Source organism: Protopterus annectens, chromosome 2.part0 (genome assembly GCF_019279795.1).
Source record: "Protopterus annectens isolate FY-2018-M chromosome 2.part0, PAN1.0, whole genome shotgun sequence".
NCBI lineage: Eukaryota > Metazoa > Chordata > Ceratodontiformes > Protopteridae > Protopterus > Protopterus annectens.
Genome location: NC_056728.1, coordinates 825,057,932 through 825,083,889, shown reverse-complemented (window position 1 = coordinate 825,083,889; position 25,958 = coordinate 825,057,932). Strand labels below are relative to the sequence as shown.

Genomic DNA, 25,958 nt, shown 5'->3' with positions numbered 1-25,958 from the left:
ATAGTGTCTTGGTTCTGTTGGGGATGGCACGGTTCATGCACTCATGTATGTGCTTATACATGCATTTGTATATGATTCAGCAGTCGTGCCACTATTTTCCATGTGTGTGGGTGTAGTGAAGTTTGCCACGTCTGACTTAAGAAGCATGAAGTTAGCTTTGGAGAAGTTTTTTTACGGTGGTTTCCTTAATGGGGAGGGGGGGGCGGGATATGGATGTCTAGGGTGATTAGCTTGTGGTTGGACCTGACCAGCGAGGAGTTGACCACTGACATGGAGAATCTGTTACCCATATTGGTAACAACCAGGTCCAGGATGTTGCTAGACCTGGTAGGTGTATGGACAAGCTGGTCCAGGGCATTGGAATTGATGAATTCCAGAAAACATTGGGCATGTGAGGTAGTACATGAGTAGTTTTCCCAGTTGATGAAGGGGTAGTTGAAATCTCCCAAAATTAGGGTATTGGGCTGTACCTTGATATTATCCAGTATATCGAGAAACATGGAGTGGGCATCCTGAGGCATGGCTAGGGATCTATAGCACACTACAATCTGAACTGCAGTCTTGCCCAGTGTTAATTGTACTTGGATAATTTTAGAGGCATTATGTTGAGCAACTAGCCTGGAGGTGTGGATATCCTTTATGAGCATGGACACGCCTCCTCCTTTAGTATTTCAGTCCAGGTTAGGTGGCCAAAAGGTGTGATAAGAGTTGTAGCCTGGTAATGCAGGGGTGATCTCTGGAGTCTTAAACCAGGTCTCTGTCACTGCACAGATGTCGATGTTCTCCATCTTAAGGAGAGCCTCGAGTGTGTGCATTTTGAGGTTTAGACTTCTAGCACTGAGTAGCATTACCCTTAGATTTTGCTTGTCTATGTCTGCTATGATCGTGCGTTTGATGTTTGAGCCTTGCCTAAAAAAAAAGGCGCTATAGGGGCAGCAAGAGTCTTAGCCAGTATCCGGAATCCCAGAGGCGACAGGTGCAGGCCATCTCTGACAAAGCACCGTGGTCTGTCGATCATGTCATCCCAGGCAGACAGATACTGGATCCCCTTTGAATGACACCAGAAGCTTAGCCAATTGTTGAAATCAATCACTTTGTCCTTGCACAGTGGTATCATTCTGGGTGATGGCAAGATGCTACTCAGGGCTAATGTCATACCTGCCTGGGCCACATGGTCAAAGAGCTCCTCCATGTCTCTTTTCATGTAGTCCAGAGAGGTACATCTCAGGTTATTCACTCGAACATGGAATTTGACAGAGTCATACTTGTACTTGTTGTGGAATGACCTGAGTGTGTGCATTATATGGTGGATCCTGGCACCCAACAGGTAGCTGACAGTAACCTTCTCCTTGTTTAGCCTGGTGACAGTGACATCAGTGTGCCTGACTGTAGAGTTCCCAGTGACTAGTATGTTGGGTATGTTGTTTTGCCTTATAGGCTGAGGTTGAGTGGCACACTGATTTTGTGGGCTATGTGTCATTTGGGTAGTGTTGGGGGGTGGTGGTTGCTTGTGTTTCAGCTTTGGAGGTCTCTGTTGTTTGGGCAGATTTTTATTGAGAGCCTCTGTGAATGTAGGTGTGTGTTTTGTGTTAGTATGTGTGGGTTTGGGTGGTGCAGGTTTTGATGGACTACGTGTTGAGTGTGGTGTGGTGTTAACCTTCTCCTCTTGACTGTCTAGTCCAGTCTTGGCTGGAGAGAGCTTGGCTTCCAGTTTGGCTAAATAAGTGCATCTCTCACAGGTTGTAGTGTTGGGTGGTAGGAGGATAGGGTTGTCAGTGTACATGAGGCAATTGCTGCATTGCCCCAAAATGCCCAGATTCATCAGGTGGACAGGAGAAAACACCGGGAGCTGATCCTTGGACATGACTGGTTAGTGCTTATTAATTTAAGTACTGGGAGCTGATTTTTTTCTTGATTAGTGAGGAAAGTTGAGTGCTGCAGTAATTTGTAGATTATTTAGTGCTTGCAGTGAGACTTGGACAAGTTCTAAGCACAAGTAACAGTCTGAGTGCTAAAACTAGTAGACTGGCTACTTCAATGGAACAGAAACAGTTTTGAGTGCCAAAAGTAAAAGACTGGCTAGTTCAAGAGAACAGAAACAGTTTTGAGTGGTAAAACTAGAAGATTGGCTAGTTCTAAGGGAAAATTTGAAGAGGAGACTTTCTGGCGCCGGGAAAAGTTCAACTGCAGTTAAACTCCAATGCATGATGTGCATAACTTCACAAACATGGGTTTTTAAACAGAAAAATGAAAGGAATAGAAACAAAACGGCCAATAAAACGACAGAGTCTGAGCTGAAACCACTCCTCCAGGCAACAGATAGGCTGTTTCAAAGCTCACCATTCTCACTAATGAACAGAGAAGCTTCCTACTATCTTAGAAAGATCTGGGCAACACAGAACTTACAAACAGCCCAGAATTCAGCAAAATCTGAAAACCGGACTCTACTAGCTGTAGAAAGGTGGGAAACCAGTACAGAGATAGAATTAGTTTGCAAAACATGTTTGCAATAACCAACAGCTTGTACATTTGAAACAGTTCCTAGGGCACATTCCCTGTTTAGTGCACCAATAGGGTGGTTGTTCCCTAATACGGGATGTAAAATATCTTTTTGTTTTTTTAATGATTTAAAACCCATCCCAGTTTCTAATTTTACAGTCCGGTCCTGCTGTTTCCTCTTATACATGTCCTGTCCACCCACCATGATGTTACAGCTACAAAATATTGTTCTCTTATCTTTTGTAGTACTTTCAAGGTGCAGTATGGCATAGTCCTAGTGTCTAGTGTTCCTTCCCCAAATATTGCAGGATTTGATCATTAGTCTAGGGGAGACTGAAGGTGTGACAGTACCCCTCACTTCCACACACATACATTCACCCCCCCCCACACACAGATGCACTCACCATTCAGCCACACACACACACACACACACACACACACACACACACACACACACACACACACACACACACACACACACACACACGCGCACAGACACACATGCACACACACACATTTGCACCTACTCTACCTACACATTCATGTACACACACATACACACACAGACACACACACACAAATGCACTCAGCCCCCCCCCCCCCGTCTCATACATGGACACACTCATCCAAGGACACACACACGCACACAAACATACATCAATCTTCAATATCCCCTAACTAAAGCCTCTACTGTGACCATTCATACTGGCACACACACATATATACGCATGCACCTAAGGCCATTCATCCCTCTACATATACTCACACATGCAGCCACACACATAATTACACTCATACCTACTCCCTCTCCACTAAACTCCCTGGCACTTACCTCAGATGCAGTCTCACACATTGGAAGCAATGGGTGCATGCAAGCTTTTGGGTGTGCTCATTACCAAAGCTGCTTGAGTTAACTTGCACAGTTGAGCGATTCTCTGAATTCCATGGCTGCACAAATGGATTTGTGTAGGCATTTCTTTGGGGGGGGGGCATATGGCTAATTAGCATAGTCTGTTCCCCTGGCACGCTTCATTAGTATTTGTGGTAGGCAGCAGACATAGCCCACCATGGTGTTGCAGGATTTCATGGTAGAACTGGGACCATGAATTGTACACCAAGCTTACACCTCATAGTAACATTTGTGGCCCACAGTTAGGAGGAGAAAAAGATATATCTATCAAGTAATAAAGCTTTATCAATGCAGTAATTAATGTTCCCCATAATTATTGTTTTTGTGTAAAAAAGAATATATACTTACTTTTATCCTTCATTTACAGTGTATAATGTTTGCAATCGACTGCTGTGTATTTAATAGTTATACTTAAAGAAACAATGTAGCCATTGTCACAACAAAGCATTATACAACCATATATACAAGGGATTTTTTTTAATCATACCAAGTAAAACCATACAAAAGGGCAACTACTGTAAAATAAATAAATAAATGCATACATAAAAATACGATATACAACAAAACAGTATTAATAATTACAGAGGGCATTTCCTAAGGACAATAATGTCCCCCAGGTGAGATAGAGGAGAAATGGCTCCTGATGGTACTCATAGCAGTGTAGAGAGAAAGGCATATCCCTGATGACTGGAGAATAAGCATGGCAGTGCCAGTGTACAAGAACAAAGGGGACGTCCACAACTGTGGGTAGTACAAAGGTATCAAACTCCTGTCACATTGCATGAAAGTTCTGGAGACCGTGATTGATAAATGAATATACAGAGTAGTAGAAGGTAAGATGGGAGAGGAGCAGTTTAAATTCAGATCAGGATGTAACACAAATGACCTGATATTTGCAGTGAGACCAATAGCTGAGAAGAAGCTAGAGGGGAGGAAAGAGTCTAAGTGGGCATTTGTAGACATGGAGAAAGCACATGACAAGGTCTAAAGAAAGCTGATTTGGGCAGTCCTGCAGTTGTTCGAAGTCCCAGCAACATTTGTAGAATTAGTGCAGGCTATGTTCAAGGACCCAATGACTCAAGGTATGAACAATATTCGGTCTCACAGATCGGTTCCCAGTGGGAATGGATGTGCATCTGGGTTCAGCTGTGAGCTCACTGCTATTCATACTGGTGATGGATTACATTAGCAAACAAGATGGAAAGGAGAGATCAACAAAGCTGCTGTATCCAGATGATGTGGCCTTTCTGAGCAAGAACTTCAGCAAAGAATAGGGGAATATAATGCAAAACTGAAGGCACATGATATGAAATGGTGTACAGATAAGACAGTTGTAATTGCAGCAAATAGGGGAACTCAGAAGAAGCTATGAATTGAGATAGAAGGGAAGACAGTGGAACAGTTAACAATGTGGTTGAGGAGAAGAGAAGTCTGAATGAAGAGTTCAAAGTTAGAATCAGAGGGACTGACTTAGAGTGCAAGGTGTAGTAAATGACAGAAAATGCTAAAGAAACTGAAAAGTAAGGTGTACAAAACAGTAGTGTGACCAGTACTACTGTATAGAACAGAAACTTGGGTAGTAAAGGTAGAACAACTGAAGAAGATAGCGGTAATGAAGATGAAGTGCCTGAGATGGGTGGTAGGATGCAAACTGTGGGAAGGATAAAGAAATAAGGACATAAGAGCAGAAGCCAAAGTACCTCCATTTGCAGAAAAGATCAAAGAGAACATATTACAGTTTGCCGGCACATGTGCAGAAAAGCAGAAGATTTGGAACAGACAGAAAAAGGTAAGAGGAAACAAAGACATTCAGCAAAGAGGTGGATGGATTGTGTGAGAGAAGACCTATGACAGTCAGGCATGTTTATCGAAGAAGGCAAGAGACTGGCATTCAACAGAGAGATGGCGACAGCTGACACAAAAGCCTTATCCCATGTAGATAATGGAAAAAAGGGGGGTGATGATTGTCATGAATGGATCTTTAAGGGTTGGGGAAGCATACTTACTGAGCTTTCAGGCCTCACAGTACCCTTGGGTGGTCTGTTATTTTCCTATAACGTCCAATCTGTCAGACTCTATTACTTATATAATTGGAAAACAGCATGTTTAATGTGTGATGTTTTGCCAAAGGTTTCAGTTTAATTCCATCGTATGAAACAATTATCAGGGACTGAATACATTAGATGAAGTAGAAACATTTCTAGTTTTGATTTAGTTTATCACATTTTAATGTGTGCTTTAAATATTACTGAAGTCAGTTAAACTAAGAAGGATCTGGAAATATTCCATTTCTTTGTGTAATTCTCTGTATAATAAAGTTTGCAATAAAACAGTTTGGACATATTTAATGACCCCAAATTTTAAACTAGTCCATAGTAAACTGTCTCCCTGTACAATTTAATTGTTTGAAAACCAGGCAGATATTAAAATAATTGTTCTTATTTTTAGAATTCTACATGTTTTCTAATACGATAAAGAAATGCAGACAGCAGAAGACAATGACTGTACTCCATCAGCAAACAGAGGAAACTGCAGATGCTCAATATTTCCAGGTATGATGCTAAGCCATTAACTTTACAGGCATGACATGTCTGTATATATTACTGCTCTGTACTGAGCTTTGATGTTTGAAGATAAGCAGGCTGTGGGTTCTAGTCCTGTACCAGGAGCTTAGATTCATATTTCAGTAATGATAGTGCAATTCAGCATGGGCCTGATGATCCAATCCTGAGGTGCTATCCTTTGCACAAGACAGCAATCCAGGGTGCCATCTGCCAATCTGCTAGTAGCTTAGGCAGGTGTTAAAGCTTCCATGGCACTTATCACAAAGAAGGACTGAGGATTTTCCTTGTGTACTAGTTACATTTCCACTCTCTGTATAAATACCACTTCAGGTTTGCCATGAAAATAAGCCACAAGCCAAGTGAGCCTAATCTGGCCAACAAAAGTAAGCAAGCAGATAATATAAACTGCTTTTTATTATACATTTGTAGCTATACTACCAGATGACTTGAAATGCAGTCGCTCAGTTGCATGTCATCTTGCATTAATGCTGCTAAAACTGATTGCAAACTGTGGAGATAATATGAATACATATTTTAAAAGGTAGTCATGTTCTACAGATGCCACATGTTACACACAAGCAATAATGCTATCCAGGCTGGGCATTATCAGGGAATTACTGTACCTAGGGATGTTGTGAGTCCCAAAGATGCCTTACAAACCCTGGAAGGGTGTTAATTCCCTGATAATGCCCACCTAGAGGGCATTATTGCACTTAGAAATTAGACTGCCCATTAAATTGTTTTGTATTTGTTTGCTTTTTTTATTACTGTTTTATATTTTTAATGTAAAATATTTTCTGTGTCTAATGTTTTAAATTTGTTGTAGTATATGTAATTGTTGTTGAGTATTTTATAACCAAAATTGAAGTTATGTAAGTATTTAATGTCTACATACACACACACACACACACACATGCGTGCACACACACACGCGCACACATGCACACACACACACGCACACACACACACACACACACACACACACACACACACACACACGCGCACACACACACACACACACACACACACACACACACACATACACATATCCATAGAAGCTGACACTCAGATGGCCAGCAATTTACAGCCACTTTGTTGCAACCCCCCATGCCTCTCATATGTCCCTAATTTTGCAGCACAGTTCTGCTCTTCACCCCAGAATAGTAAATCATGCATAATTAAGGTCAATCAATAATACCAGACACAGTTTCATACTGTTTATTTTTTAACATTCACATTCTGACAGACTGCATGTTGTAGTCTAAAAATGTTGATACGCATGCCTCATTCTCAATCTGTCTCTATCAGTGACACATTGTTGGGCAGACACATATGTCTCACACACACACACACACACACACACACACACACACACACTCACACACACACACTCACACACACACACCTTTCTTTTTTTTTAAATTTTATACTCGCTAGACTGAAAAGCTATATTTGGCGAATGTGGGGGGGGGGGTTGTTTTTTTGCCATCATAGTTTCATGGTAGCTTAATATTTTGCTGTGAAGCATTAGACTTGTTTATTAGTAAGCATTAACTGTATATTAACATTTTGCTGGAGAACATCTATTCAGCAATCAGGGTGACAGTGTACAGGTTGCCTATTCTCTAAGGCAAAATAGCACATATCTTTTATTAATTTATTATAATTTCAGCAATTAATGAAGATGTAAGATAATGGCATTTCCTTCCAGTTATACTAACATCTGTCACTGTCCAGATTTGGACATGGATTCTCATCTTGTGCTTTGTTTCTGTTTATTTCTTTAATTATTTTTTAATTTCAGTTTCCATCAATTCACAAAATTCATGGGACAGAAAGCCCATTGTGTTCGGCTACAACTGCTTGTTAATTAGCATAAAATGTAATTTATCTATATATCTGATAGCCAGACAAGTTGGCTTGTCCTCTCATTTTGTTTCAACTATAACGTAAGCCAGAAACAAAGACAGTGTTAATATTACATATAAGTAAGCACATGTATCTTGAAAACAATATAATACATAGTTTTGAAGACAAGAACAATAGAGGAACAGCCATAATAAAGTAGTGAAAGTGTATAAATCACAGTATATAATAGTGGCAGTTATGAAGGAGACTGTTATGTGAGCAAATAAAGTGAATGTTGATGCATTTCATCTGTCTGGCTACTGGATAACACTGGACATAACTGAATGCTATGCCTGACTCACTACAGTATTGTTAACTCTGGTATTAGAGACAATTTATTTAAGGATACCACACAGACATCTTGATCGAAGGCAGAACTGAAAATAATTACAGTTATGGTGTCTTGTGAGTTGTACCCGTGGGTCTCAGTCTGCTTTTTCCTTTGATTTCCTTGAATTTGAATTATTCCTTTCACTGCATTGAACATTTAATGACATATACAAATATTATAAATCTTAAACAGAGAGATAGAAAGGGAGAGAGAGAGAGAGAGAGAGAGAGAGAGATGATCCAGCTTACCCACCTCAGTGTCATACTTATAGATTTGCAAGCTTCTCACTCCAGCTCTGGAATTTGCTGAATTCCTATTTGTTTTTAATACTCTTTAAATATTTTGGTCCCTTCTTAACAAACAAAAGTGATCATGACCCTGAATCTCCCATAATACTAAATTATTTTATTATCATCATCACCGTCATCATCATCCTCCTCCTCATAAAGACTTGGAGAAGTTAAACCGACAGGCATACTTTTTCAGATGATGTAAGAATATCATTTGGTCTTGATAAATGTGCAAAAGCAACCTTTAAAGCAGGAAAGCTGCAGCACCAAGAAAACATCAGTTTGGGACAACAATGTGATATAAAGGAACTGGAGCAGGGGGGAGTGTATAAATATTTGGGAATTGATGAAGGATCAACAATAAAACATGAACAGATGTAAATGAAACTCTGTAAGTGATATTTATAAGACAAAAATAAATGCTGAAAACAGCCCTGACATCTAGAAACAAAGTCTAAGCTATAAAACAATTTGTTTTTTCTTTTCTAACTTCCAGTTTCGGGGTGATTGACTGGCCCTAAAAGGTATTGTATCAGTTGGACAGGAAAACAAGACTCATATCAAATGATATATAAAAATGAGTGTATACTAAGATTATATATTCCTCATTCTGAAAGAGGTATGGGCATCCCTGAAACTGATTACATGTTCAGACACAGGACTGCATGCTTCAACAAAGTATTACTTTAAGGGTGTACACACTTATGCAACCAGCTTATTGTATGTTTTTTATTTTTTACATTTTACCCCTAATAGATTTGTTTGTTTTTCAATTGAATTGTACAGGATATAGATCACATTAAAGGTGAGAAAAGTGTTATAATTATTTATTGTGGTATCATTTTTATATCACAAAATACCTGGCATTTTAACAGGGGTGTGTACACTTTTTATATCCACTGTATGACAGAGCCTTAACAGTGCCTGTTGTTAAGAGACTTGAGTGTGTCCATAATATGGGGGAGTCTAGCACATGACAAGCAACTTACCATCACTTTCTACTTGTCTAGCCTGGTGGGGGCACATCTGTGTGTCTCACGATAGAGTCTTCTATGACTGGTATGTTGGGTTTGTGGCTGGGCCTTAGAGGCTGTGAGACACAGGCATGTGTACAATGTGTGGTACTCGATGCCATGGGTTGTGATGCACAAGTGTGTTTTTGCTTCAGAGGTCTCTTTTGTTTAGGTATGTTTTTGTTGAGAACCTCTGCATATGTAGGAATGTGTTGTACAGGTGTGGGTGGTGTTAGAGGTGTAGTGTTTGTAGTGTTTGTGCAGACAACTTTCTCAGTACCAGATGTTCTGGCTTGTGACTGAGACAAGGATTCTAGGTTCTTAATGTAATTGCATCTTTCACATATTGTGTTCCTAGGTGGTAGTAGTAAAGGGTTGTCTGTGTACATAAGGCAGTTGTTACACTGTCTCAGGATGCCCATATCAACCAGACAAGCAGGATAAATCATAGGAAATTTACCATCCATGCTTGTCAGAATCTGTGGGAGAGAGGGCAAGGATAGCAGAGTGGGTACTATCTAAGGAGACTACCTATGGCTGGATAAAATCAGTACAGTAGCTGTAAGTGAGGGCCTCACACAGGAGTGCTGGTAAGGGAAAAAAATGCATCTGAGATACCCCACAAAGGGTTAAAACAGCACAGTGGTGGTGTGAGATGAACAAACAAGCATAAACTTGTGCAAACAAGGGGTTTAAATACCAAAAAAATGAAAGTAAAATAGAAACACTGGAATTGACCAATTAACCCTTGTCTCTGAGCTCTTAGCTAAACACCCTATGCCAGACCAGTTCCAAACAGTTCACTTACTCTGAGTAAGTGCAGGTAGGCCCCAGCCAACACAAGATGGTGTAGCAGGAAACACAAGAATCGCACACACAGATCTGGATACAGCAAAACCTGTAACCTGACTATGCTAAAGATATTTAAATTTGGCTTAGGTCGATTTAACACAGGTGAACAGATGCACACTTAAATATAACAATAGCAAACAAGAACAAACTGATTTAAACAAATTAACCAATTAACCAATAAAAATGCTCAAAACTGAGCCCTGTTCCAGCAACCTTCAATCAGACAAGCTCTAACTGCACACTCCTGTCACTAGGGTGCAGGGGGATGCTCTCCAGCAAAAGATTGCCTGGTTTAGTGCTCAAGTTATACAAACAGAGCTAGATTCAGCAGGTCTGAATCTAGTCCATGCTACAGCAAACAAGATGCACCAATTTCAGAAAGAAGCAGTTCAAATAAGTAGGCACAATAAGCCTTCAACCAGCAATTTCCAGCTCAGAAGGGCAGAAACTACCCTCACTTCCCACAAGAGCATAGACCACAAACCTTCCTAATGTAAAACAACTGGCCTGAAGCCTAAGTGCTTAAAGTGCTTAAACCAAAAGGTTTAGAATAACGGTTACAATGTAATTAGGCTACTAACAAGCAATAATAAATGCAGCAGAATAAATGCAATTGAATACTTTTTAAGAACAAACAGCAAAAGCAAAACAAATACAGTAAAAGGAGATGAATAAAGTGCAGTTTTTTTAGGTTAAAGCAGGAAACAATATAATTCAAGGATGAGAAACTAAGGGGGTGGGCATTCCCAAGTGATCTCTCTCTTCTCATAGAATGAACTGATAAAATGTGACTGGGAGGAGTGTCCAAAATTAGATTTATAGTAGGGGCGGGCAACTCAAACGCCACCAAATATAAGAACACAACAAGAACCCGGCAGGTGGGAGGGGAAAATGCAGCCAGAGATCAGCAATATTCAGAGCAAGCAGACCTCACAAACACTTCAGCTAAATACAGATATTTCTAAATAAAAGAGCAATGCTGCTCTCAGCTCCCTCCACTAAATAACTGATATTGTTCACAGTTTGCAAAGGAATTCTTTGGTAACTTTTTTAATTGACCCTAGCCAGGAACTCTTAAAACTCCAACAGAACAGAAAAATTAAAGCAAAACAAATGTAATACTAGAATAAGGTACAAAATAAAGTGATCAAACCTTAAATGAAGACCTTCAATTCAAAATAAAATGCAGACAGAGATCAGCAATATTCACAACAAGCACACACGCAAACACTTCAGCAAAAGCAACCCTTAAAACAGGAAAGCTGCAACATCAAGAAAACATCAGTTTGGGACAGGGATGTGATATAAAAGAACTTTAGCAAGAAGGAGTGTATAAATATTTTGGAACTGATGAAAGATAAACAATAAAACACGAACAAATGTGAATAAAACTTAGCAAGGAATGTTTAGGAAGACTAAAGTTAATACTGAAAACTGTGTTGACGTCTAGGAGCAAAGTCCAAGCTACAAACTAATTTGCTCTTCCTGTTCTAACTTACAGTTTTGTAGTGATTGACAGGCCCCACAAGGTGTTGGATCAGTTGGGCAGGAAAACAAGAAGGATGCTTCATGCTTATGAAATGATTAATAAAAATCAGTGTATACCAAGACTATATATTCCCCATTTTAAAGGAGGTTTGAGCCTCCTCAAAATTGATTACATGTATAGATCTGCAATTGTAGGACTATATACATATCTACTGCCCTCACAAAAACCAAACATAGTGAAAGTTTTAAAGCATGAGTAGAATAAGTCTAAGATCACTTCCCTGCTTACTTTAGCAGAAGCATATTGGTGTTAGATGGGAATGGAAATCAAACCAGAAGTAAATAAAAATCAGGCAGCAACTGAATGTGCCAAAAACACAAAAGAAAATATAAGGTGAAGGATCAGATGAGAAGGCAAGAAATGTGGAAAATGCATAAAGATAGCTACAAGTATAGAAAATTCTAGGAACAACCTCATGTTGATCAGGATTGAGGATAGGAATGATTAAGGAGAGGTGAACGTAAACTAAAAGACAAAAGATTAATATTGGTGGCCCAGGATTTACAAAGTCCATTGAACATGTGAGAGAAACAGACAAATGTCGGTTTTGTAAAACAGAATTGGAAACAGTCGCACATCTTGTTGCTGGTTGTGACATACTAATGGCAGAAGGACTGTATACTGAAAGGCATAATAATGTGGCAATACTGTCATATTGGGGATTCTGCAAACATTATAATACCGAAGTAGCTAAAAAACACTGGAAACATGCACTACAAAGCATTATAGAAACTGACAAAGTTTATGTCACACGGGATCATCCATTACCAACAGTTCAAAACATAGATGCTGGAAAAGTAGATATAGTAGTCTATGAAAAGAAGAGAAAAGTAACATTGATCATTGAAATCACTGCACCCAATGACTACAATGTCTTATGTAAAGAAAGACCCAAAGTCATAAAAATACCAGCATTTGCAGGCAGAAATGAGGGCAATGTGGAAAAAGGATATGCAGACAGTTTCAATAAATAGTAAGAGCAACAGGAAATAAGATATGTTGCTAATACATGTAATTCCATATAAATTGCAGAAGGAGTCATTACTGGGTACATTGTGGGTGCTGCAAAGAACACTTCTGGCTAACATGAAAGATTAAGACAACACTAATTTCATTAACTTTAATCATATTTTGACTTAGGAATGGGGTCCATTCCATCATGGTATTAGAAACCTAAAAGACTTGGAGAAATTAAAAGAGTGATAACATTGTTTTATGTACAGAGAGACAAAGTTATAAAATACCAGGATTTACAGAGAAACAAGGGCATTATGGAAAAAGGATACCTGGACAGCTCTAATAGTAATAGAAGAAATGGTCTCATGAAAGGAATTTACAGTCATATTTAAATATGCTACTGATGCATGTAAATCCATATGAATTACAGAAGGAGTCAATTCTGGGCACATTATGTGTGCTGCAAAGAGCACTTTTGGCTAACATCAAAGACTGACACAATACTAATTTCATGAACTTTAACCATACCTTTATTTAGGAATGGAGTCCATTCCTGTCGTGGTATTAGAAACCCAAAATACTTTGAGAAATTAAACAGGCATTGGCATTGTTATGCTGTAGTCTATAATCCAGCCCATATCTAGGGAAAGCTTTTAGTTAGTCCAGCAGACATCTGTCTTGCAGTTCTGTGTGAAAGTCCCAGCTAAACTTCTACGTAGATCTTGCACAAATATCCTAGACCAGGTACTCAGGACATGGGGGGGGGGGGGCTCCCTCTAGTGCATTAACTCCTCCCTGGTAAGATCTGACCAGAAAATTATCTCCTTTAATATTAAAATGAACCTAGAACTCCATCAAACTCCAAGCTTGCTAAGAACTTTGCTAAGGTCAATTACCTGAAACTAATTGACAGCTTATTAAACTTCCAAGCCCCTCTGAATGCAGATGACACTGAAGTGTACTTTGTGCTGTACACAAAAGCACTGTATAACCAATTCATAGCTACATAGAGGAGGCAGTACCTGTCTGAGTCAACTCTATGAATACTGGTGGACCTGTAGCATAAATAGGTGATTCAACTAAAGGAAAAAATCCTCTCCAAAGCCAAGAAGGAGCAGACAAAACAGTGCAAAAAGAGAGTCACCAGTCTAAACAAACAAATTATAGAGAGCTGGTCAAATCTGCCTAAGCAAAATACAAGTCAAATATAGCCTCCCAGGTAAAAGATAACCATAAGGCTTTTTTTAATTATGTTCATTACCTCAGGGAAAATGCTCAGCAATGTGCTGAGTTAGTCATTAGTGGCAACACTTACACCCCGCCTGAAACTATAGCAAACCTGCTGTCAACAAGTTCAGTATATACTTCTCCCCTCCATCACCTCCTACACCCAAACATATACCTGAAACCTCCTGTATTAGTCATTATGGGGAACAAGTCCTTACTGTGCTCATTGAAGCCAAAAACACAGCCTCCATGAGTCTTGACAACATTCCAGGATGCTTCTTTAATAGCTTAAAACATGATCTGTCAGGGCTACTAGAAACCATCTTTAACTACAGCCTCCAGGTGGCCTTTTTTCCAGAGAAATGGAGGATTGCAACAGTTGTCACTCTGCAGAAGAGGGGGCCTATCAACTGACCCAGGGATCTACAGACCCATAAGCTTGACTAGTATTTTCTGAAAAGCCATGGAGAGAATTATCATGGACCTGATCAGTAATGATATAGGAAATTCCCAAACACTGGACGAGAGCTAATTTGGCTTTCAAATGGAGGCCTTCTCTGCTCAGTCTGGTGGACTTCTTTGAGAAAGTCACCAGGGCCATGGATGAGGGTAAAACAGTACACAGTGCTTATCTAGACATAGCCAAATTTTTTGACACAATCCCCCACTCAGGGGTCATAGATAAACTTACTGCATTATGCATAAACCTTTACAGCATCAGGTGGATAGCAAACTGGCTCACTGACAGGACACAAGTTGTCTGGATAGGTGAATCCACTTCTGATGAAAAGACTCACTAGTGGTGTCCCACAGGGCTCAGTGTTGGGACCTCTCCTGCTTGGTATATACTTCTCTGAAGTGAAGGCTAATATTGGGAGACACTGGCTCACCAAGTTTGCTGATGACTGTAAGCTGGAAGCAATCATCGAATCCCCAACTGATGCTGACATCCTACAAACAGGCCTAAAAATTACAAATGACTGATGGCAAAACCATTGTCTGAGACTAAATTCTAAAAATGTGTAATCTTATCTTTGGGCAAATTGGATATCCCTGAAAATTATAATATATTTTTTTCTTTTTTCCTACAAATTATAATATTGATAGCGCACCCATAAAAGTAGACCCAGTGATAAAGGACCTAGGAACATAGATAGACAGATAGTAACCTAAATTTTGACCACCAAATAGCTACGGTAGTGAGGAAATCCTTCTGTGTGGCTCAACTTATAAGTAAAGGCATAGAAGAAACCCATGCAAATACAAGGAGGACATGCAGACTCCACACCGAAGGCACCCTAGCAGAGAATCAAACCCAGAATCCTCTTGCTGTGAGGCAACTACACTATATGCTGTGCAATTGTGGCCTCTGTGCCACCCTCTTACTCCATCTCATATTTTTTATTGACAGGTGACTTATGCCTGACTTATAAGACATTCTCTGATCCAGCCCTGAGGAAAATGTTACATATTTTCAAGAAATATTATACAAGAGTTATGCATTCCATGGACCTAAACCTTATTTGTGACGCTAACAAAACTTGCTGGAGAGACAGATTTGTATCCCAAAGGCTACCTTCTCTGTGGAATAAACTTCCCATCTTCATAAAACAGAGCCCATCTCTCACTCTCTTCAAAAAGAATTTGAATAAATGGATGGGGAAATATAAATTCACTTCTGGGGTACTGCCCATGTCCCTAATGGACAGAGGCAGTCTGTAAAATGACTCAGGCCTCCAACACCCAAAGACCCACTACCCTGATACTACCCCATCCCATATATGGGGGATTAAGATATAATATTGTCATATCCTGGGTATTATTGGCTAGGTTTGTAAAGGTTCTTGTGACATTAGCCTAGTGATTACCTATGAACCTATAAGAAATAACTTAGTAGAGCATAAATTAAAGTACAGGAAAATGAACAATGGGTTAAAACACACCTACTGGCTGGAGGGCTTGAATGGTAGCACTCTCTTTATTAATTTCCTACACTTGAAGCATAGTAAGAATAGAATCATAAACAATACATCTTCGAGCCTTTTAAAAAATCTCATTTCTCCAATCTGGAAACAGATTAGCTGTCCATAGTGAGACATCAGCTCCTTTGGCATATGAAGCATTTATAACTATTCAGGTGTACTCAAAAGGCCTTTAATTTAATTTTACTGCCTGAGGTGATTGTGCAGTATTTTTATCTCACACATTCTCCCCTTTCTCACAGGGAATAAATACATTTTATTTACTTGTGCATTCTGACAGGGAATAAATACATTTTATTTACTTGTGCATTCTGACAGGGAATAAATACATTTTATTTACTTGTGCAAACTGGGTGGCCACAGTGGTGCAGCAGTTAGCATTGCCTCCTCACAGCAAGCGGTTCTCTGTTCAATCCTCGGCTGGGGTGCCTCCTGTGCAGAGTCTGCATGTCCTCCCTGTGGTCATGTGAGTTTCCTCCGGGTGCTCTGGTTTCCTCCCACATCCCAAAGACATGCTGTAAGTGGATTGGACACTGTAAATTAGCCCTAGGTGTGTGTGTGTGTGTGTGTGTGTGTGTGTGTGTGTGTGTGTGTGTGTGTGTGTGTGTGTGTGTGTGTGTGTGTGTGTGTGTGTGTGTGTGTGCCTTCTGTGGAAGGCTGGGCGCCAGGCTGGCAACTCGACACTGTAAAACTCCACTGCCAATCATGAGCGGACAGGTGATCCACTGTGGCAACCCCTAACCAGCAAAAGCAAGAAGAGGATTTACTTGGTGCAAACTCCAGAAATAGCTGTCTGACTTCATGTCACAAAGGTCAGGATTTGACCTCCATGAGTTCCCGTGATATATCACAGACATTTTGCATTTACTCCTCATTTGTTCACCCTCCGCATGTCAATCTGCAACTCACATTTTCCCTCTTTTTTGTCCTGACATGTTAAAATCATGTCTTACATATCTTTTAGTATTCTTTTATTTCCCATAGTTCATGATGTTTTAAGCATTGAAGTCTGGTCTACAGTATTCTGAATTTTATTAAATAACCTTTACTGTTTATTTCCTCAGGTAATAATAACACATTTTAACCAACATGTTACAATGAACATGTCACTTTGCACTTTAAACAGACACCTGAATACTGTCAGCTTTGAAGCTGTTTGGCCACATGCCATGCTGTATATTTCATGAAAATCGTACACACATCCTGTGCATACTGCATAAATCATATAGACAGTTTGTTCATATTGTAAAAGCCATAAGCATATGCTGTGTGTATTGCGGAAATTATATGTGCATACTGTGCATATTATGAAAACTGTGTGATTAAGTGTAAACACAAAATAATTGTATTTCCTTTTAATAGAATTTTAACAAAATATTTTTTCTGTTCTTTTACCACCCATTTATTGACCAGGTAGATTCACTGGACATAGTTTTTTTAAGAAATAATCTGGAAGCAATGTCAGGTTAAGCGACTTGCCCAAAATCACACAGTAGGCAAATAAAAACTGAGGAAATCAAACCCTGTACCAGAGAAACTGCAATTCACAGCCTTATCCCTTGTTGACAACTGTCATGACTTATTGACAGTTCAATTCAAGAGAGGAAAGCAATCAAATCTGTTTTCGTAAACTGATTAGTCCCTTTATTAGTATCGCTATAAAATAAAACTACAACCACTGAAAGTGTCTCACACTTCCTAAGTAACTGTTCCCTTGATGCAGAGACACAAGAATGCCATTTACGGTGTCAGATGCATCACACTTAAGTCTGCAAGTAGTGTTATTACTTTTTTTTGTCCCTTGATTTTTAATGTGGTTTACATTATTTTTCTCTAGCCTTTTATAAGGCTACCCTTTTTCCATTTGTCCCTAAATAGTCAATTAAACAACCAATTAATTAATTAATTAATTAATTAATTAAATAATTAATTAATTAATTAATTAATTACTCATATTTTGCTTATTTATTTTTCAAAATAATTTGTGTTATTAATAACACATCACTAAACTCATGCAGGAAACATATGAACACGAAAACTGTAGAATGCAATCGTATCTAGTTCTCTGTAATTTCAGAAAAAAAATATTTTTTGTGAAAGTTCACTTATGTGCATACGTGTCAGATGATATGGATATAGTTACAATACATTAGTTACCATTGGTTTGAAACAATTACCAGTTATTGTTGCTTACCACAACCTACACGAATGAAGGTTTCTATATACGTGCTCAGAATTTTACCAGTATTGAAGTTCTTTGCGAAACTCATGTCAATTTTTCTTCACAATCCATGGACTAAGCACAAAAACATTGGAGTTTTCTGCCTCAAACTAAACACTTTTACTGGAACTTATACACTACCAAACACTCAATCCTTTATCTATCAAATTAACAGTCACTGGTTAGCCAGGAATTGAACCCTGAATCTTCAGATTTATAAAACTTGAATATTTTACTTGGTTTATACTGTGTACAAAACAACTCTGCAGATTTAAACATTTCAGGCACATAATAACTTATTGTTGTTTACCTACATAGATCTTAACTCTAACCAATAAATACTGGAAACAATAGAATTCTTTCCTATGATTGTCCCCACATATTACTGGTTTGTTTAACTGTGGCTGGAATTTAGAGCACTGATTACTTTTTTAGCCTTTTGTCTCCATTGTGTGTCAGTCCATGATTGCTTTTCACTCCATTCAGAGGTCAGTAAAACATCTCCTACAGTTAGCATGTAATTACCCTTTATGTGCTCTGGAGACACACCTGTCTTTTCTTTACATCTCAATCCTGTGACTGTATTTGAATACCTACATATGTACAAACATATTTGTCCCTGTTGTAATACCAATTCATTAAATCTACTGTTGATTCCAGTTTACCCGTGATGTTTAGCTTGTGACAATAAGAGCAATGTAAATTCAGTCAAAACAGTTTTTGTCAAAGAATATATCATGTACTTAAGAATTTTCACTTATATGTTTTCTTAATCTGTAGCAATAATGTTATTTTGAACATCTGGTTTGTGACCACACTAAGTGGCATAGCTTAATATTCTAATGATATAAAGCTACGTGACTAGAGTCCTTCACTGTAATGGCAGTGTAAATTAAAACATGTAACCCACTTGCTGATTGTTGTCCTGTCAACAAATGCAGTCTTTAAAAATCAGAACATCTGAATACTCTCAGTTTTGTCCTCATTGAAAATGCAACAAATCAGAACCAAGTGTGTTTTGTACTATCTTGGGGTCCATTCAGACATATAAACATGTATTTTCCTTATCACCTCTTCCAGAACAGGCAAAACATTTTGATCCATTGTTTAATACATACAAACTCTACATTTGTACACACACTGCAAATGCCTATACCTGAAGTTCTAAATCAGATTTGTTTGCATGCATTTTTGAAATTGGATTCTGTGGTTCAAATCTCATTGAAAAAAAATAACCTGTAGAAATAACTCACATTTCTTTTATGAAACTTTTAGTATTAAAAATACTATATGAAATAAAACCCAAAGGTACCTGAATATATCTTAGGTTGTCTTTTTCAGTATATGCAGATAGGGTACACCCATGCACACAGAAATATCCTGTAACAGTCTGTGTATGTGTGTGTATGTATCTGTGTGTATGCGTGTATGTATGTGTGCATGTGTATACATGCCCGTGTGCATTTATAATTACTTGTGTACAAATATGCACATGCCTTTTGCAGTAAATACCCTGCAAAACTTTCTGTGAAAAAATATCAGAACACATTACCTCTCATGCAATATACATTTGTGTGTGTGTTTGATTATCACAGTAAAGTACCTTTTATATTCTGCAATTGAAGTCACATTATTAAAATAACATTATAACATCAGCAATAAATAAAGGTCCATACTTTAAACAGGCAGAAATAAAATAAAATGAACCTGGAATAAAACTGTCAGGTTAGAAATGTATGAATTAATTGGCTTACAGCCAACATGTAGAACCAATTGCAATAATATCAAACTGTCATTTCTGCATTCAGTTTACATACCAACACATATGGAATTAAAACCTGTTTAACTATGAATGTTTTGAAATCTCACTGCACATGCAGTCTGTGAAAAGAGAGGAAAGGTTATTAAAATCAAAGCCTCTTTTTGTGCAAAATGTTTTTCTTCTTCTCCCTTTCTGAAGAAAACTGTCTGAATGTCAGAGACCTGGTTTCACACACAATGGAATGCAATGTCTTTGTGTACCCATTTTCAAAAGATAATTTAGTCTGGAGGATTAGGATTTATGGCACATGTAAGTGGATATTCTCTCTCTCTCTCTCTCTCTCTCTCTCTGTGTCTCTCTCCTTCTGCTTTAGAAATTTCTACAGCAAACTTTATAAAATATATTTCCCTGTAAAACATTGCTGGGCAGAATACTGACTTCTGTGCTATATTACAACATATTTTCATCCATCTTCCTTGGGTAACACAGAACAACAAAAACTATGTGATGAACTCACACTTACTGCTTAGAGACTTTCAATCAGTTCATGGCTAAACTCTACACCTCAAAAAAGTCAAACTTCGCACTTTTTTGGCCTCCTGTCTTTAAACATAACAGCTTCCAAGAATCCAGAGAGATTACATTCATCAGCCTATGTTGCATTATCAGTTCCTGTCTGTGCAAAAGTTAAAGATTACCTTGTGTATTCTTTTTCTTCTTGGTCTTGATGTACAGTAGAAATTATGTTACCGTTTACTGTACTATACAGTATATCATTAATGCACTTGAAGACTGAAAAGCATTAATTAGCTTCTTATCTTTAGGGAAACTCCCTGTAAAAATGTAAACTCACACTCCATTCATATAATGATGAAATATTGAAAATGATAATTTACTGCAGCTCTGTTTTTTATGATGCACTCTTTCAAGTTGATGTCCTGCTGCCCCCCCCCCATCCTTATTCACTGAATGTCCGCCAGGGTCTATTTATTATGGCTAGTTTCTCTCCATTATCACATCTGCTTTCCTTGTCTCAGCTGCATCAGTTTATAAACAGATGAGAAAACATGCTAGGTTCTTTTAGAAAAACTGTCTGGATATCCCATCATTAAAAGGTTACCTATTACTGTCTAGCATTAGTAAATTCTCTACTAACTGAAAGCAGTTTAAGGCAAGACATTTGTTGTTTGGAATAGACTGGCAATATTAAGCAAAGACTAATTTAAGTATTCTCACACACACAAAACTAACACGGTAAAACTGTAGACTGTAAGTACATGAAAACAGGTATTCTGGAAAATTCCTTCCAATTATAATTCACAACCTTAACTGACAGCAAAAATAGATACTCATCATACAGAGACAGCTAATACTCATTACATTTCAAACTGTAATGACTCACATGACGTCATCCATGCAGTACACAAACAATATTGCCTTCATTTTAGAACATGTAACCAAAACATGGCCAAACTGTCTCTTAGGCAAATAATATTCTATAATAATCTTTTGTGGGCTGTTGTTTGAAATAGAGTCAACAACATCATGGGAGGATGAGTCTTCACCTGTCAGCAGGCTAGTCAAATTTATTATAGATGTGAGTGTGTGCATAATATAAAGATATACAAACACTAAATTAGTGCAATATGCAGATGATTCAACTATCATCTGTTCAGCTGACTCTATCCCCAAACTCATGAATGCAGCTCAAGTCACCTTTAACAACACTGAGTCATGGATGCTTAATAATCACCTTGCTCTGAATGCAGCTAAAACAAAAGTTATGGTCTTTACCCCAACTAAGAATACCAAATTAGACATAATCTCCTTTACCATACTAACCCAAAGCATGACCCCCATTGAAATAGTTCCCTGCACTAAGCTCCTAGGTGTTTACATCAACGAACAACTAAAGTTTGATATTCACTTTCAAACAAACATAAAGAAAACCCGCCAGAAGCTTGGAATGCTTTATCGTCATAATTGTTTCCTAACTCCTTCATCCAGGCTTGCCCTATCACCTATCTCCTTCCCTCCCTCACCTACAGTTCCCCTAACCTTACCAATCTACAAGCCAGGCTTAAGGCTAAATTGGCATCCTGTTACAATAAAATCTCCAAGTTTGCCACCAGTTCCAAATCCTCCTCACATCACTGTGTCGCCTTACAGTCCCCAAATTGGCTAGAACTCCCTAACGATCTCTTGTACACTCAGCTCCAGTCTGTTCACAAAATTATCTATAATCCAACACTTTGCCCCTCTCTGTCATCCATCCTTATCTTGCATCTCCATGATTGATCTCTTAGGCCCAACAATCAGAATCTCTTCAAAGTATATAAACCCACATGCACCCCAGGGCAACTCCTGCTATCTTTCTCCCTAGCACGTAAATGGAATTCACTTCCACTCCATATCTGAACTACCAGAAACACACCTCCTTCAAGAATCTACTCTACTCTCATCTCTCCTCTACATGGGAATGCTCCTGCTCCCATCCCACCTAATCACCTCATCTCCTCCCCCCATAAGTCTTTCTAACCCTCGCTAAATTGAATTCTCACCACCTCAGGTTATTCTGAACCTATTTATCTCTGCAAACTACAATAATTCTGCAACACTGCATTATGAATTATGATACATAAACTTGATTTTGTAAATATTAGATTACACTAACAGATGTGAAATTTACTACTTCTGTCAATTCTGCTTTACACTCACCTTGTGCAATATTCTATACTACCTCACACTGATGCTTATTGATTTTGGTTCTGATTGTTTGCTTTTCTATCTATTGAATGTATTAATTATATAATTGTTACTGTGTTTCATTTATCTGTATATAAATTGATGCTGTGTTTCATATGTCTGTACATGGAGCTTTTCTCCCCCGGACCTCCATTGAAAAAGGGCTCACATTTGGCCCAATGGACTTTCCCGGTTAAGAAATTGAAAATAAATAAAAAATAAATAAATATAATGTACGATTCTGAGGAAAGCAGAAGGCTGTTAGAGGTTGATTACTTCATTCTTACTGTTGATATAAATTACATAAATGCCAAATGTAAATGAGGGTCATTGTGTTGTTATTTTCATAAGTGAGTAACTGAAAGATTATCTTGATGTTGTAGCTTTTATGTGATTTCAAGGAGTTGCCAAGCACTGGCCTTAGTGAAGCTTATACCTGGGGTAATAGGATCTATATCAGAACATCAAAGTTTTAAAACTTTGAATGTTCTAATATCGTCCCATTTTAATTGAACGCTAAAAATAGCGAAGCTGCAGAACACCAAATTTTTCCTAGGGAAAGAATTTGGTTGGCCAGTTCTGTGGCTTTGCTATTTTCAGCACTGTGGTGGAGATTTACGGATCGGGTACAGCTAAGTGTGAGATTGTGTGGTTGTTAGGATTAGGGCACTGGTTAGGTGAGTTAGGGTTAGGGGCAAGTTAAGTGAGTTAGGGTTAGGGCGCGGGTTAGGTGAATTAGGGTTAGGGGCGGGTTAAGTGAGTTAGGGTTAGGGCGCGGGTTAGGTGAGTGTGCAATAGTGATGGACCTTAGGATTTAGGGTTTGGGTTAAGGTAAGTGGATAGATAGTATTGTATGTATAGTTTAGTGTAGGGTTAGCTGTAGGATTATAAGGGTATGTGTGTGTTTTGATGTTTTTTAGGTGTGCTTGTGTTGTGTGTATGTGTTTCGGAATAGCAAATTTTTTCCCAAGGAAAGAATTTGCTGTTCTGAATGTTCGATATTATGTGGTTTCGATATTTTAGGTTCAATGAAATAGCGTTCACTGTTTTCATCTTTCGATAACGTGATATAAACGCGGGTAATATTGGTGCACCTGGGTCAAGCAAAGGCCTTAGTGAAGCTTATATTCAAAATAATATTGGTACTAGGATCATGGCCTTACAACTAGTGTGGGAGCTGGAACCATGCACCCAGAACTTGTGCAGAACTGTGGGTGCTAGGATCTTGCCATCAGAGCTTGTGAGGGACTGTGGGAGCTGGGACCATGCTCCCAGGAATAGTGCATGACTCTTGGAACTGAGACCTTGCCCCTGGGATTAATGTAGTACTGTTGGAATGTGGATCAGGTTCTCAGAACTAGTGAAGAACTGTGGGAGTTGGGATCATGTCCCCAAAACTAGTGCAGGACTGAGAGTGCTAGGATTGTGTCCCCAAAACTATTGCAGGACTGTGGGAGCTAAGACCATGTCCCAGGGATTAATATAGGACTGCTGGAGATGAGATCATGTCCCAGAACTAGTGCAGGACTGTGGGTGCTAAGATTTTGTCCCCAAAACCAGTGTAGGGCTGTGGGAGCTGGAATCATGTCCTCAGAACTAGGGAGGAACTGTGGGACATGGGACCATGTCCCTAGGATTAGTGCAGGACTGGGGAGCTGGAATCATGTCCCCAGAACTTGTGCAGAACTGTGGGAGCTAGCACTGTGTCCCCATAACTAGTGCAGGACTGTGGGATGCTGAGACCATGCCTCCAGGATTAATGAAGGACCATGGGAGCTGGGATTAGGATCCCAGAACTAGTGCAAGACTGAGGGAGCTGGGAGCATACCCCCAGAATTAGTGCAGGACTATGGGAGCTAGGAGCATACTCCCAGAGCTAGTGCAGTACTGAGGGTGCTAGGATCTTGTCCCCCAGAATTAGTGCAGTACTCTGGGTGCTAGGATCATTTCCACAGAAATAGTGGCTGTCTGTGAAGGAACATGGATACTAGGATCATGACCTTATAATTAGTACAGTAAAACATGAGCTAGGAGCATGCTCCCAGAATTTGTGAAGACATATTCACCCATGAGTCTGTGTCTCCCAAAATGCATATGATTAATTTTTGATGTATTTATCAACATATCAGAAGAAAAATGAAATCAACAGTATTGAAGGATCATGTTGTTTAATGAAACTTGAGGCTTTCCATCAAAGAATTCTTAGAAAGACATTCATGGCAAGTACACTATCCCACTTTGGGCTAGGTTCTACTTAAACTGCACTTTGGGGAAGGGTTGAGAAACATGCAAGAACCAAAGTAAAGCAGAGGAGGAATTTGAAGAAAATACTTTGAAAGTTAACTTAAGAACCACTGGCCACCACTCCTCATAAGACAAATCCTAAACATACTTGGCTATTAAATTTTGGACACTAAAGCTTTAAATTAAGTAATTATACACTGAGGATGTTAAGGCAGAACAGTATATGTAATAATGCTAGTACTGGGCCTTGAGGGAAAGAAAGGGTTATTTGCTAGTTTAGAGACTTAATAGGAAGTCACTGTAACAAAGTGTTCTTTGTGTTGGGGAGTACAAAGAGGATCCCATTCCCACCTCATCTCACTATATGGAATTAACTGAACATTTAGGAAACATGTTATGAAGCAATTCAATGGGCCTGGCATGCATGAGCCTGGAGTTATAAGCATGAATTCTTTGAAGGCCTGAACAAGCTGTCAACAGATGTATGCCATAGCTGTCAATGATCTTGATTAAAATGATGGGGCTATTATATGGGAAGATGCAGTTCCCTAGTGGGCTGCAAGGTAAGGCCTTCAAGCTGATGACAAAGGAGGTGCCCCCCCCCTTGATACTGACCTGCTACAGTCAACTGACTGAGGAAGTATCGATGCCTGATGCAGTAGACAGAATAATTGCTGACCATCTTCCTCAGCCTGAGAAGGAGGTTTCTTCAAGGAAGCAGGAGGCCTGTTGAGGTGCTGAACTGTAACTTAACAGTTTGGTCATCTTATCTGGACTGTTAGGGAAGGTCATTGCTGGCCTTATTTTATATTCACAGGTGACTGTCATTATGAAAATAAAATTGTTTATGCTTTAATTCATGGCATATTGCTTGGGAAGAAGACTGGCAGATGATTTGAGGCAT

General features: G+C 38.9%; 1 protein-coding gene across 1 annotated transcript in view; it reads left to right on the top strand.

Moving 5' to 3' along the window:
- The window catches only part of CARM1 (coactivator associated arginine methyltransferase 1), a 1,187,823-nt gene that overhangs the window by 296,451 nt on the left and 865,414 nt on the right, over positions 1 to 25,958 (top strand). The window contains exon 3 of the mRNA XM_044061097.1: positions 5,858 to 5,961. Coding sequence (XP_043917032.1) covers positions 5,858 to 5,961 — 104 coding nt within the window. The remainder of the gene's footprint in view (positions 1 to 5,857; positions 5,962 to 25,958) is intronic.